Raw genomic sequence first — 16,200 nt, 5'->3', positions numbered from 1 at the left:
GCAGCTCGCAGTGACAGCATCGGTCCTGACAGGTCAGCAATCTTGATTTAACAAACATACAGAATAACCTACTGGTTTATTATACACACCCAAGCATGCGCTTTATAGTGAAATATATCTGCGAGGTATATTTTTGTTAAATGTGTTGAAAAACAAGTAAATTAAGAAGACTTCTACTTTCAAAGTAGCAGGTTTCAAAGTATTATGCAATCGGCTGCTGATTCGGCGTCATGTTGACTATTCCTATGCCGGGTTTTTCTAGATTATGATTGTGTAAAACTATATTATTATGATTATGATGCACGCAGTCATTGTTGTTTACTAAACTGAATTTTAAGTAATAGATGTTTTGTAGCAGATTTTGATGGCTTCTCACCACCATCTGTAGTCTTGTCAGTGAGATATTCTCATGTGTTGATCAGGGTGATTCCTGTTGGGAATTTAAACCATTACTGAGTGCACCGACTACAAGTAACGCCACACAAGTAGGTGATAATGAATCATGTGTAAAGAGGTTGCAGGTAGGCCAGGTAAATGAGTCAGTTAGCCAATGCCTTACAACAGGATCATCAGTGCTATCACAGATAATCGCCTTGTCAGCTGGTTTAAGGGTTAATCTCTTTGGGTGTGTGGCCCACAATCAGAGGATCCATGGTTCATATCCCAAGAAATGGAATAGGTGTTGCTTTGGCCCAGAACATGGGGCTGAGCACACTCATAATAAACGAACAAAGTCTCAGTACCCAACTGTGCAGCAACGTGGGATGTACCTTTCTGTTCATGGGGTGTATGTAGGAGGGCATGAAGTTATCAAAGAAATAATATCCTTGCTATTTCATGGGGCTAACCTCTTTGGTCATGGACAAGGCATCCAACTGAGACCTGAGAGGCAGTTACTGATTCATGTGACTGACCATGGACAGGCGAATTCTGCATGTCACACAAAAACGTGTCTAAATGTGTTATCTATGAAAATAATGGAATAACATTTGGTACAGTGATGATTACAAGCAATCTGTGACAACTTCCCATCTCATTCTCACTACTAGTTTACACTTTCTGTATGATGCACATGTAATCTACAGTGTCCTGCAGGAAGAGCTTGATGTCCTAAGGGCTATCTACATCCACGAATTGACGATTGATGATGGTGAAAGGTGAGATTTGACACACACACACACGGGAGAATATTAGTTTTTTACATACATACATACAAACATTTGTATAGCGCTGATATCCAGTACAACTGCTCAAAGGTGCTTTGTTTTCCCTCGATCATTTGAAGTCCATCACAATGGTACATCGTATTTTCAATCTCAACTCCCTGGGGAGTATACAACTCTTGCTGCCTACTAGAGTTGTATGTTTTTATTTATCATATCCCTTTTTTGATAATCGAGAGAGAAGAAGCCACAATTTTACTTTGACCCCTGTATGTCCATGTGGCTAAGGACTTTTTATCCCCCCGGCATGTAATGCGGGAGGATATAGTCGACGCCTCATCCGTCCGTCCGTAATCATTTTGTTTCCGGAGCATAACTAAAAAAACGTTGAATATTTTTCAACAAAAATTGGTAGATGTATCAAACAGAACCTAAGGTGGTGCTGTTTACAGATTTTTGTCATTTATATTTTTCTCGGTTTCAATGGAAACGTTTTGGACTTAGTCTTATATGGGTGGGGGGTGGCTTCGTTTCCAGAGCACAACTCGAAAACTTCTTAATATCTTTCAGCAAAACTTGGCAGATATATGAGACAAATCTTGAAGTGGTGCCTTTTGGTATTTACAGATTTTTGTGATTCATTATTTTCTCGGTTTCCATGGAAACAATTCAGTCTTAGTCTCAAAAAGGTTTCGTTTCCGGAGCACAACTCAAAAGCTTCTTAATATCTTTCACATAACGTGGCAGATATTTGAAACAGATGCCAAAGTGGTGCCTTTTGCTATTTGGCATATTTATTTCTCCTGGTTTTCATGGAAATGATTTGGACTTAGTCTAAAAAAATCAAGCTGGACTTTAAGTAACTGTCAGATGATTTGTTCTTTCAAATATGTGGGGCCGAGGGGATATGTCATCTTCTGATGACTCTTGTTAGTCATGTAAATATATTAAATGAAATATGATATATTTGTGAGGCTGAAAACATGATGTATCATAAAATGAGCTGAATTCGACGTTCTGGTGATTTCGACGATTGCATTGCTCACGCTATATTGGGGGAGTATGTACACAACTGGTGTGTATAGACAGTTTCATCTGTAGACAGATCCCTAGTCGCTGTCGTGAGATCGTTAATACCACTTCATATGTAAAATCAATTGCCTCTATAACAAAAAAGAGCAAGCGAAAATTCATTAAGATCAGTTGTCTGCTAGTAACATGCAATATATAAATAGGAAGCCACGTGATCACAACACTCCCTCGCAGTGCGGAGCGAAAAGTATGGTTATCGTCGAAAACCCATACTAAATCCCCGGATGTGCAGAGCGGCAACAGTTTCGTCGATATGATGTCATCAACGCTATTTTTGTAGGAAACACTTGATAATTTTGTGTGAAATAGATGAATATATCCCTTATCACTCAAGGGCAGTGAAATAAAAACTTTAAATGATATTAAAGATAAAAATTACATTTTTGTCTTACATCGTCGAAAACCCCTGACACCGGGATACTGGTACTATATGAACTTTTATGTGAAAGAGAGAGGATAGTGTGAAGGAATGAGGCATAAAGGACAAACTGAATTTGGTTATTTTTCAAGCTGGCCATTGATCGTAGCAATTTTATTAATATTTTTTACTTTTAGTCTGACGTGATTTGTATATGGCAAAACAAATAAGCAATAAACATAATGAAATAAAAACATGGATCATCTTACATATTCAAATACAGGTACTAACTAAATAGGGATGAGTATGGTTTTATTATTTATAGCACTACTCAATATGTGTTGCAAGTGTTATGACTGATCATTTTTAATTCAGCACATTTGTCTAAATCATATTTGCTAGTCTCTGTTTCAGTTTGTTTTATATTACACTGATTTTACCAAGATTTTCGTTTTGCTATCATGATTTTTGTTTGTTTTTGAACTTCTCTCTTATACATTTTTAGTATTTTACCAGGGGTTCAAAAATCCCATCGCCTGACGTCCGGGACAAGTCAGTTTTCATTTCAGGCAATCAAATAATGGTATCTTACTTGTCCGTGGGCTACTAGATAATTTCCACTTATGGTTTCAAACCGCAAATAAACTTGGATTTAATTTCATATCTGCTCAAAATGTAGCTATTACATTTCGCAATGATAATAAAGTAGAGTTATCTTTCTTTGCTATTTATCACTTTTCAATAAATAGTCCAGTAAACATTAACATCAAATACCATGTTGATTTCTTCTTTCATAATTACATCATCATAATTATGTCATAAAATCAGGGCAAGTGGAAAATTAGTCAGGAAAAGTTACTTTCTTAAAGTCACTTGCCCTGTGGCAAGTGGCTTTTTAAAAAAAATTTGAGCCCCTGTTTTACTGATTATCATGAGTAATTCTTTTACTGAGAATTCATTGTTGGAAAATCAAGCAATGATACTCTGAACTTCAAGCAGAGTTCTTACCAGAATAGAAATGTCAGTTGTTTTTAACATGAAAGCAACAGTTCAGATTAGTTTTCATGATTTAAACAATCATATTATTCTGCTCCCCAAGAACTCACAGTGAAAAAGTATTTGCTTCTATTTCATAATTATTGTCCCCTGGCATATAATGCAAGGGGATATATTCAAAGCCTCGTCAGTCCATCCATCCGTCCATCCATCCGTCCACCCGTAATCATTTCGTTTCTGGAGCATAACTAAAAAAAACATTCAATATTTTTCAACAAGAATTGGTATATATATCAAACAGAACCTTAATTGGTGCCTTTTAGTGTTTACAGGTTTTTGGCATTTTTATTTTCTGGATTTCCATGGAAACAATTTGGACTTGGCCTCAAAAGGGAGGGGTGGGCTACAAGATTTGGCAGATATATCAAACAGATCTTGAAGTGGTGCCTTTTGCTATTTGCAGATGTTTGGCGTTTATGTTTTTCAAGATTTCCATAGTCTGAAAAAATCAAGTTGGACTTTTAAGTAACAGTCAGATGACTTGTTTTTTCGAATTTGTGGGGATCGGGGGGATTTGTCTTCTTCTCTTGACTCTTGTTTGAGTAGTAGACACCATATTTAGTGTCTCTTAAGCATAGTAAAGATTATTAAAGATATTTTTTATCTTCCCCCAACTGCAAATTGATTGATTTGATGTTGTGGTGCACCGTCTCTTGATGTTGTTTTTTTCCATTACGTTCAAATTTGTCAACCCATCTGAAACTACACAGCATACACAATAACGCTGTAGTGACAGACCGTTGAAGGTCCGGGTTAGAATATTGATCTTCAGTAACCCATGCTTGTCGTAAGAGGTGACTAACGTGATCGGGTGGTAGACACATGTCATCGGTTCCCAGTTGAGCAGATCAATGCTCATACTGGATTGTCTGGTCCAGCCTCGATTATTTACCGACCGCCACCATATAGCTGGAATATTGCTGAGTAAGGCATAAAACTAAACTCACTCACTCACTCAGTGACATCTCTGAGACACAGCTCAAAGAATTCAGATCCCTTTTTAAAAATGAAATGAAAATCCATTTCTCATCCAGTTTTGACTATGTGATTGATCAAATGCCAAAATTTATAACTGAAAATCTTTTTTTCTCTGCTTGACTTGCTGAATATATAGCAGGTATAAAGTTATATAGTTGTAAAAATATATATAAAGTTGTCAAACATGGGCAAAATTTGAGCAATATTGGACAAGGTTTGACAGTTATTTTCTCTTATGTGGATATTTTTCAGAAACATGAATTTATTCTTAGTACCTGTTTGTTGTTTGAAACTGCACATCTTTCGCTGATCATGTTTATTGTATCGGAAGAAAACCTCTGTGACATTATATTCTGTGTTTCAGTGGGCAACCATCTGTACTGCATCTCAATTTGCACCCAGCGACGGGGACGATGTCACTAAGCAGTTTGTCTGCATGACCCTTGTGTTCAAGCTCTCCGAAGCTGTAAGAGTTTAATTTTATCGTTTAACTCAAGAAACGGTTACTGATTCAGGAATCGTTCACTTTTAATGCCATCTGGCATGGAACATGTTGAGTGACTCTGTGGATTTGGGTTAGAATTGGACAACAAGCTATGCTGGTGACAAGAGGTGTCTTAATCAGCCATAGACGTAACGTGTACGCGAGACGGCCTATTGTCTCTTGTATGCGAGACCGGTGCGCTCAGTAGTACTAACTGAAGCGCTTGACCCTAATTAATTCAATCACCGTGGAACCAACTCGATTGGGTGCGAACATGGCGCGGGGTGATTAAAGCGGGTGAATATGCACATAAGGTGAAATTGCTGTTCAATATCGTCAAAGTTTGCTTAAATTTTGCACATTTTTCTCAAAATTTGATTCTTTAATGTTTTCTTTTTACGTTTTTATTCATGTCAATCAATAACTTGAACACCTAACAATGACTGTAGCAAATTTTGTTTAATTATTTTCATAAATAACACTTTTAGACGCGTTTTTGTGTGACACGCATAATTTCCCTGACTGTGATCGGGCAGTCATGCAAATGAGTGACCCCCTCTTAGGTAGTCACTTGTATGCTAATGGGGGACCGTCTCGCGTACACGTTACAACCTCTACTGTTAATGGATCTTGTGGTCAGACTTGGTCCATTGTGTATCGTCGTGACCTGACAGCATGGAGCAGTGCTCACAATATCAATCACTGGATTGTCTGGTCCAGGTTTTGTTTACTTTAGTTTCAGGCTATCATTTTATAGGTGGAATATGGAACTTTACATTCAAACTTTTCATATTAAAATATGTGTTTACTATTTTCATGTATCTTGCCTCACACACAAATGTCGTTTACTGATTGGCTGAGCGCCCTTCTATTATTTTCAATGTACCCCGCTTACAAGCAAGTAACATTTTCTATGTACTCTGCTGGGAATGCGAACTCATTTGGGCTTTAGTAGTAGTTCTTTATCTCGAATAACACTGAATCGCATTATGATGTATGGAAATTACCAATGTTTTGCTAATGCAAATCGATGGAAGGGAGATAACTCTAAATTTGTTTTTCTTGTTGTCAGTCTGGTACTCCATATTATGATCAATACCCGTGTTTCAAACAGTTCAAAATTACCATTGAGGTGTTCGTAAGATAAATATGTTGTTCTCTGGTCCCTCGGGGCCCATGGGTTGATGTAATCTCCATGTTTCTTCAATATTCCAAAAAATTTGACAGAAGAAAAATGGCAATAGGACATTTTAGGGTTTTTGTGTCTTTTGATATTTTTCTATATCATGATCATGATTACGGAATTAGAAAAATATCTTGATGACATTCAAGATGACAGTCAATCAGTATTCCTGGAAACAAATCGACCTGTAATCCTGTCTAAGGCTAAGTGACTATTTTCAGGTGGAAGAAATGATTAAGGACAAAATACCTGTAACATTGATAAAGGCTGTTGTTATGTGTAGATTGCAATGATTAGATCAAATCTTGGGTCTTTTTATGTAATGCTTCATGCTGTGTTTCACTAAATTTCAGTATCCAGATGAAATTCCTGAAATTATCATCAAGAACCCAAGAGGGCTTGCAGAAGAGGAAGTTCAGAGGTGAGATGTTGCTAGTGATAGCAGGGGTTGATTTAGTAATGAAAAACTTGTGCCATCTATTATTGTTCATAATGTATGGCTGGGGGTGGGGGAGTGGTGGGGTGATGATGATTTTATGGGGGGTCACCCATTTTGATCTAGGGAGGTAGGGGATCATCAATTTACATGTACTGGGGGGGTGAAGGGTCAGAAATTTTGTACATAAAATTTTTAACAAGTTAAGCTTAAAAATTATCTGAAGTGGGGGTGGAAGGTGTCATTGATTTTCTACATGACTTGGGGTGGGGGGTTCACTTACCTTGTACATAAATTTTAGGCAGGGTCATTCACATTGTACATGCTTCTCCATAAAAATCAGCAGCAGCCATAAATTATGAACAGTCCCTAAGATATGAATCGATACAGAATTCAACTATGAATCAATACAAGTATGTTTGTATCACAATTTATGTACAAAGTAAGTGTACACAATCAATGACGACCCCCCTAGTACATGTGTACAAAATTGATGCTCCCCATACCTCCCCAGAACAAAATGGGTGACCCCCCTTAAAATCATCATCACCCCCCACCCCCACCCCAGCCATAAATTATGAATAGTCCCTCAGCACCCTATTGTTTCACTCTTGTACCTATTGTTTCACTCTTGTACCTGTTGTTTCACTCTTGTACCTATTGTGTTTTCACTCTTGTACCTGTTGTTTCACTCTTGTACCCATTGTTTCACTCTTGTACCTATTGTTTCACTCTTGTACCTATTGTTTCACTCTTGTACCCATTGTTTCACTCTTGTACCCATTGTTTCACTCTTGTACCCTATTGTTTCACTCTTGTACCTATTGTACCTATTGTTTCCTCTTGTACCCATTGTTTTCACTCTTGTTTCCACTTGTACCTATTGTTTCCCATTGTACCCATTGTTTCACTCTTGTACCCATTGTTTCACTCTTGTACCCATTGTTTCACTCTTGTACCTATTGTTTCACTCTTGTACCTATTGTTTCACTCTTGTACCTATTCATTAATTCATTTTTATTAAGAAACCTGAATGATTTGTAATCTTTGACTGAAACAAACAACAGGGGTTCATTAAACAAGTATTTTTATCGAGCAAATGTATCATGTTTTCTGAGATAGAAAAAACACCTTGTGTATTGTATCTTCTCATGAAAACAAGCGATGCATTGATGTATTGTTTTACCCCATTGCTGAAGTATTCATGTGTACTTCAGACTACAGGAGGACATGCATGTCCTGGCTGAAGAGAGGACTGGAGGACCAGTGCTGTATGAACTTATTGAGGTGGGCAGTGTCTCCAAATAGTTAAAACTTTCCTGTCTCCTACTGATTTTGTCTCTCTCCCTTTGCCTGAGATATGGTGGATATTTTCCATGCTATGTTCTCCAAGGACAGAAAAACATCCTCCCTCTCTCATGAATGCGTACTGGCCCCCAAGTGATCGGCCGTTGACTCATTCGCTCTCTACATCTTTGCCCATCAGGATGGCTGGAGAATTTTTTTCCTGGGGAAATTTTTATCTGTTAATCCAAGTACAGTCAAATCCCGATGAGTCGAATGCCGGTGTCTCGAATATTATGCATAACTCGAAGTACCTGTCGGTCCCAACCATTCCCTGTTATAGTTGTCATCATTTGATTACCGGTTACACGAATTCATCTCATAAATACACACGATGACTCGAAAAGGAATTTTGGTCCAATGAGATTCAAACAACAGCAATCTTGTATACATAAGCCGAAGTCAGTCAATGAGAAGTTGGATTGGTGTAGCAAACTTATCCAATTAACAAACCAGCGCGGCTCACACCTTTCCACCTTTGACGGGTGAGTTCAAAAGGCAGATTAGTGATTTTACGGAAATCACTGTCTGTGCTAATCAGACTGGAACTGATAAGGTGCCCCTATTAGTGATAGGTAAATCATTAGATAAACAAATGCTTAGGCGGAGGAATTAGGACTGGATCATCTTTTTTTCTACCCTCATAGGCATACCTATGTCTCGAATACATCGATAAGTCGAATTTCTTACTTGGTCCCCAGAGATTCGACTCATCGGGATTTGACTGTAATTCTATTAAAGTTAATAACCTTTTAAACACATTTTGGCTTGGATTATCTTTATTAACCTTTAGTTAATCATGTGTTATTTTTTCAAAGTGGTGGTCAATTAGTGAAATTTTCCAACTTAATTACACCCCTTCATTTTTCTTTAGAATCCGCTTCCGATTTGTTCATATTGTGTCCCTGAAATTTTGTGAACTTAATGTGGAACAAACCAGCCACCTGTAGATGAGTAGGTGTCGTACGACACGACTAAATGGTTTTGGGTGTCAGGCTCGCAGATTTGATTGAGTTGTTTTTTTAATTCCAATTTGATTACATTATGTCAATGGATAGATGCTCCTGAAATCAGTCACTTGATTGTTAAGTTTTGTACCCAAACCGTATCTAAGTGTTGCAAGTTGTATGGATCTCAGATGAAAATATGTCTCAATTTCCAGATGGCGAAGGAGATCCTGACGGAAGGCAACATTCCGCGGTGCCCGTGTGTTGTGTGCTTGGAACACTTCCACGAGGGGGACATGTTCACCCGCACCGACTGTTACCACTACTTCCACATGGCATGTCTGGCCCGATACGTGGAACATGCCCTCACGCAGGAGCCAGATGTCAAGGTCATGCATCTCAACAATGAACACCAACAACCCAAGGTAGGAGAAGAATTGACCCCAGAAATTCATTTAATTTTTCAAGCAAACTCAACATGATTGCATACAAAATTAAGACTTGGTGACAGTGTATTAAAACATTATTTGTGTAAAAAATGATTGAACAAGAATCTAAAATGCTGATGTGGCAATCCATATGAAATTCCTATCCTTTTTTTATTGAATGTCCATGTTTTAAGTCAGCTGGGAAAGAGTCTCCAAGTTAATAATGAAAAATACTTGTGAACTTAATGTTCACCCTACCCTACCCTACCCTACCCTACCCTACCCTACCCTACCCTACCCTACCCTACCCTACCCACCCCTACCCTACCCTACCCCACCCTACCCTACCCTACCCTACCCTACCCTACCCTACCCTACCCTACCCCTACCCCTACCCCCCTTCTACCTACCCCATCCCACCCCACCCCACGTAAACACAGAGATTCATTAAAAGGGTAAATTTATTTCAAGAAGTTTGTTTGTTGTTTAACGATGACATGTGTCAACCAAGTCAGCGAGTCTGACCACCTGATCCCATTAGTCACCTCTTACGACAAGCATGGGTTGCTGAAGACCAATTCAAACTCGGATCTATTTTAAACAAGTGTATTTTCTTGTTTCATTACACTAAACAAAATCTACCATTTATTATTTCATCATATGAAAACTTGACAATGTGGCAACATGACAAGTTGTTTAGTTTCTGGAATTCCACTAACTAAACATGCGACTCCTCGTCCAGGTGGTGTGTCCTGTGTGTCGAGATGAGATCACGTACGACCTTGACGAGTTGAAGGAAGCCCCAGCTGCGGATGCTGATGACGACCCCTACACTCCATCATCCGCAGTGGTGCAGCTGCAGAAGGACATGGCCGTTCTCTATGCAAAACAGAAAGCGAAGGGCGGGATCATCGACCTGGAGGCAGAAAAAAACAGATTTCTAGTCAATGAGGTGAGCGTGTGAAGATTATTTGGACTATTGCTTCAGTTGAACTTTTGGAATTTCTGGAATACAGTTAGCTTTGTTTATAGTGAATACGCTCATAACAAACAAGCTCTAACAAATTGTTTTTGTTTTTGGGTCCCAACACTGTCTGTATATATTTAGTCAAAATGTGTTTAACAAATTATGGGTATAGCAACTAAAATTTGTTGGCCCTTTAAGTTAATTCTTTCTATAGTGGGGCAGTGGGGTAGCCTAGTGGTTAAAACTTTCGCTCATCACACCAAAGACCTGGGTTCATTTCTGGTGTCCCCAACCGTCATGTTGCTGGAATATTGCCAAAAGTGGCATAAAACCAAACTCACTCACTCTTTCTATAGGTTAGTGTGTCTTTTGGAAATTCATGAATTCTTTCAAAGTTTCCTATCCATTCATACGCCGATACAGCCCTTATCTGGAACCCTGCTTGTCTGATCACGAGCTTGTCAACTCTGGTGAATTTTGAAGGAAGGATTACGTGTTTTCATCTGTGCAAAACTTGTTAGCTATGACAAGCAATAACTTATCTTTAGCAAGGATCATATCTGATTTACCTCTGAGCATTAGGACTGTTATTGGCTGGGCTTACTACATGTAGTAAACCAAAAGAAATTTTAATAAAATCAGCCTTCATACATCTTGACTAATGTTGCCAACTGATCTATGTAGTCTTGATCAGAATTATCTCCCTTGCACTAAGCCCTGATGCAAATGATTTGTTAAATTCAATGGTAAGCAATATAAGGTACATAATGGGGAAATTATGTTCCATAGTTCACCATTTTTTTCTTAGTTTGGTTTCATGTTGATTAGTGGTAAGGTTTAGGTCACACTCATTACTCCACTGTTTCAATTATTTGAGAAACATCCCTATGAGATGATATCTCATTGCATTGTCAGTTGAACTTTTGTGGGAGCAGACGTCCCAATTGTCTGAAGCACTGTGATTCGCTGTGCAGAGTTACATCCCTTTGGTGGAGCCCGGTTAGCCCCAATTATGAATGTATGTTTGTCAACACCATGCCAGTGTTTGTTGGGTCTATCGCGATGTGTTTGTCAGACCAGCATCACTTCCCTCCCACATCTGTTCAAAGTGGTGTTCAACCCAACTCACTCTCTAAAACTGCTGCTGAAGATTGTGTTTGAAAGTGGTTTCACTGAGCTCATATTTCTACTTATGGTCAGAGGGTCGGTTGCATTGCGCAGTGGTTTGCTCATCAACTCCAGAACCAAGGTTTGATTCCATACATGGGCATGATGTGTTAAACCCATTTCTGCTGTCCCCAGCTGTCCTATTGCTGGAATATTGCTAAAATGCTCTGCAAACCATACTCACTCACCCTTATGGTCAGAAAACATAGGCCTGATGTTTTACAGAATATCCTGCCAGTAAAGTAGAAATAGAGATTTTTTGTGCCAATACTCAAAAGCACACTCTGTTAATAGCAATGGGGCAGTGGGGTAGCCTAGTGGTTAAAGTGTTCGCTCGTCGAAGATCCAGGTTCGATTCCCCACATGTGTACAATGTGAGAAGACCATTTCTGGTGTCCCCCGCCATGATATTGCTGGAGTATTGCTAAAAACAGCGTAAAACCATACTCACTCATCACTGTTAATAGCCCCAGTTCATTTCAGTCAGATAATCAATATATTTGCTAAATTTTGAAGGTTATTACTCCTTCCAGCTGGTTTAATTAGAAAGGTGTAATATTTGCTTTTAAATATGCTGACCATTTCATATTTGTGGAGTCCTTTCACAACATTTTAAGGCAAATAAGGATACTGTTATGTACCTGTAATATTGTTGGCTTTCTATTTGTTCAGGGTGAAACATTATGCACTCAATTATAGGGTTGTAGCTTAATTCAGCTGATTTCCATTTCCTTTTCCTTTAAAGTTGATGAATTTTTCTGTGAATATACAGAGATGAGAGCTGTTTGTATATATTCAGACATCTGCAGGTTTTGTAACATCAAGGGCCACTTTCAGATATTTACTCACAGAATACGGTAAACTATGGTTATTACGAACTCAAGTCAAAGAGACCACTAATTTAAATTTGTTACAGCTGTAGTTCATTGTATGCATTTTGACTGAAATATAGAGGAAGTGTCCCAAGACAGTAAACAGTTTGTTAAATTCATCACGGCCCGGTTGTTCAAAACTCGGGTATCATAACCGTCGGTTAACTCCTAACAGCATTAGCCATGAACACCATTTTGCGAGTTAACCACATTGTTAAAAAGTTAGCGGCGGTCCTTAGGTGTGTTAACTTAACGTCACGTTAACAACCTGTTAAAAGTTAACAGAGTTTTGAACAACAAGATGACCCTCTGTTATTAATTAACAGTCGGTTAAATATACTTAACGGCTGGTTAAAAGGTAACTGAGTTTTGAACAACCCGGGCCCAGGTCTTCATAAGTGTGTTCGTTATAGGCATTGTTTACTGTATTCTATGAATCATTTAGTCCCCCAGATCCAAGACTGACTTTCATTATATTTATCAACCCCTTTTGATCCTTGAACATGTCTAAATAGTGATCCCTTGAATGGAATGTTGACAAAGATATTTAATAGTTTCAATTTGTTTCCAGGAAACAGTCGTGAACCTTAAAGTAGAAAAAGAAAATACAGTCGACAATGAACCTGTGAAGAAGTGCACAGATTCTGATTCCAAGTCTGAAAAGACGGATAATCGGCATCGGCATAATGATAGAATTGTTGCCAAATATAAAGGCTATCCCAGGAGAGACAGACCAAACAGTGGATATCAAGGCAGACAGAGTCCCAGTGGTGAACATATTAACTCAGCAGTGGAAGGCAAGCAGAAAGGGGGAGACAACTCTCAGAAAGTGGATAGAGTTACTTCCCATGATTCAGAGAAGAAATCACATGATGGTTGGCGAAGAGAAAGAGACCACAATTTTGGTAGAGAGAGAAGAAAAGAATATGGTGGAGGAAGAGATCGAGATAACTGGAGAAGAAGAAATGATGGAGAAGAGAATCAGAGGGGTGGCTCGGGTAGAGATCAGAGAAATGGAAGAAGATTTGATAGTTATCAAAGAAATGATCATGGAGACAGAAAGGAAAAGGGGCGGAATGACCGTTTAAGGGATGAAAAGGATGCTTTTGATCATTCTGAGATGTCTAGTGAAATAGAAAATGTTGAAAAAAATAATTCAAGACCAAAAAGAAAACAATTTATGAGGAATAAAAATTCAAATAATTCAAATGATACGGACAATGTTGAGTGCAGTGTTGAGAACTCCTTAGGTAAAGAAAGTCCAAGTGAGGAGAGAGTTGTGTCCCCTGAATCAGAATCAGGGATAGGAACACAAACTAAAACAGAAAGAAGAGGCCAAAACTCCAACAACAGAACTAGGTGGGAAAATGAGGAGTATGGGAAGAGTTCTAGTCAGAGAAATTGGCCAAGGGAGGAAGGGCGGGGAAGAGGTAGGGGCAGGGGAAGATGGCAACCTCAGGGCAGAGATGCTGATTACAGTGAAAACTGGGACGAGGAAAGGACTGATGTTGATTCTTCAGGTATTAATGGGAAGGGAGAATCTGAGAGTGGAGAACCCTTTAAGAATGAAAGTCAAGAGAAAAGTGATGAGAGGACAGATGAGAGGAAAAGGATTTCTGACAGCAGGAACAGTGATGGAACTTTAAAGGAAAATGATGTTAAGGCTGATGAGAGGAGTCAACAGAGGAAGGAACGCAGAGATGGTCCGAGAAATGACCGTCAGAGGAGAGAAGAGTTTAATGAAGGACAGACATATAGTGACAGAAGTTATGGGAAGGGTAACTGGAGAGGTGATAGATACTATAGTAGCAAACATTCTGGAGGCAGAAACAGAGGTCGAGGACAAGCTAATTTAGTTCGGCAGGGTCAAGGACGCCCGGAACAGAAAGGTCAGGGGTCATCCACCACAGAAAACTGGGACAACGAAAGAACACATGTTCCTAAATCACCAAATCATGAATACAAAGGTTCTAAAGCTGGGACTTCTTTTTCAAGAGGTCGAGGTCAAGGTCGAGGTCAGTCAAGGTCAGGTCGAGGGAGAGCAAAAATTGAAGAAAATGATGGTAACAAAGGAAAAGGAACAAATGAATGCAATGAATTTAAGAAAGACAAGAGATATGACAGTAGGTACGAAAGAAAAGAATATCATCGCACAAAGGATCATCGTGAAAATTCTGAATCTTCCAAAGAAAACAGTAACCCTCCAAATGTTGAAAAAATGTCCAAAGTACAGGGCCCTCCTCCAGGCATTAATTCTCCACCCGGTATACATGTAAAGGGCCCTCCGCCTGCACCCGGTATACATGTAAAGGGCCCTCCGCCTGGTTTCAATGCTAGTTCCGATAAATCCAAAATATCCAACGAACAGACCCCACCTATCAACCCTCCACCAGGTTTTGATGTCAGATAACACACACTGTATGTATTTTCACTTTATGTTGCCTTTATTTGGTTCTTGTTTTTATGTAATTTATTGCAAGAGTTTCGTGTTTTGTTCTTAAACATAATCTCATTTATGTTCCGGTTGTCTCTCGGGTACTCGTTCTACAACATATTACACATGAATGGTGTCGGCAGAATGTATATTAGATTTGTTGTAACTCAAATTAAATTATTTTAAATGTTAATATAATTACTACATCATGGATTGGAGTATGATTAGAGACAACTTAACCCACGTGTCTTTCATTTTACTTTTCATGGACAGTATCATCAATATATTTAGTGATCAGTAAAGTTTAGTTCATGGTCACTTGTTTGAAGTTTGCTGCATTTGGCTACTTGAATATAGTATTATATATTGCATATGCTATTAACTGCCAGTTCTTATATACTGTACAACATTAGAAACGCACCACCCATATAATACGAAATATCGCCACAGACTGCAATGTATCCACGATATCTGAGCATTAGTCGGTGCATTGTAGTGTAGTGCGTTTCTAATGTTGTTCAGTATAGTTTTGTTTAGTTCATTTATGTCTGTATCAGCTGATTCAGGATATGATACAAGTATGTATCAGTTGTATCATGAGTCACTGAAACCAGAATGCATTTACAGGGTGAGATTTCGCTATTTACAACCTGCACTGGTGCATGTTAAAATGGCTGGTGCAGGTCGCCTTAGTACAGCTTGTTCAGCTTGACCTGAGCTACTCTACATATGCATGACCTGGGAGGTCAAATGGCAAAAACGGCAGGTCGAGTTAACTTCATTAAATAGGGGGAACAGAGAATGTAATTAACATGTGAAACATGCATACATGGATTCGTTACAGAACTTGTCTCGGAAAACAACACTTCTGAAAAAATAATCATTTCATGTTTTAATTGAATTGTTTATACAGTCATATGCTATCTAGTTTGGTTTACTAACTTTACAACGTACAGACGTCAGTTACTTTCACAATCCGATTCACTCTCGCTATCACTTTCTACACCCAGTTCAATTATCACTTTTTCTATTTCATGAATGGGGAATATTAAACCATCTGTAGCTTCTTTTTTAAAGAAAGTTAGGACATTGTCAAACAGCGACCTTGTCTCAGCTGTTCGGACATGTTGACAATCAACTGACAAAGGTGCACCCCTTCCCAATAATAGACCCAACTAGTTGTGACACAGTCAAGCAATGCATTAGTATTCACTTGATCAGGTCATGCTGAACAAGCTGTAACTGTTTGCAATCAGTGCAAGTAACAGTAAATGCAACATCTTATGGCTGT

The 16,200-nt window shown here is 38.7% G+C and overlaps 1 protein-coding gene across 2 annotated transcripts; it reads left to right on the top strand.

The window, feature by feature from the left end:
* LOC124264366 (uncharacterized protein DDB_G0287625-like) lies at positions 1-15,764 on the top strand. 2 transcript variants are annotated; one of them, XM_046699119.1, is made up of 9 exons: positions 1-32; positions 1,086-1,157; positions 5,012-5,113; positions 6,668-6,735; positions 7,968-8,037; positions 9,257-9,466; positions 10,212-10,421; positions 13,047-14,745; positions 14,779-15,764. In XM_046699119.1, exons 3-9 carry the CDS (start codon positions 5,084-5,086, stop codon positions 14,883-14,885), a joined length of 2,394 nt encoding a protein of 797 aa, XP_046555075.1. In that variant the 5' UTR covers positions 1-32; positions 1,086-1,157; positions 5,012-5,083; the 3' UTR covers positions 14,886-15,764. The 2 variants fall into 2 exon arrangements, with proteins under 2 accessions (XP_046555075.1, XP_046555074.1); XM_046699118.1 differs by having other exon boundaries at positions 13,047-15,764.
* The last annotated feature ends 436 nt before the right edge of the window (positions 15,765-16,200 follow it).

Source organism: Haliotis rubra, unplaced genomic scaffold (assembly GCF_003918875.1).
Source record: "Haliotis rubra isolate DU_JTF1 unplaced genomic scaffold, ASM391887v1 Scf92, whole genome shotgun sequence".
Lineage (NCBI taxonomy): Eukaryota > Metazoa > Mollusca > Gastropoda > Lepetellida > Haliotidae > Haliotis > Haliotis rubra.
Note: the sequence above shows the minus strand (reverse complement) of the source record. Positions and strands in the feature narration are given on the sequence as shown.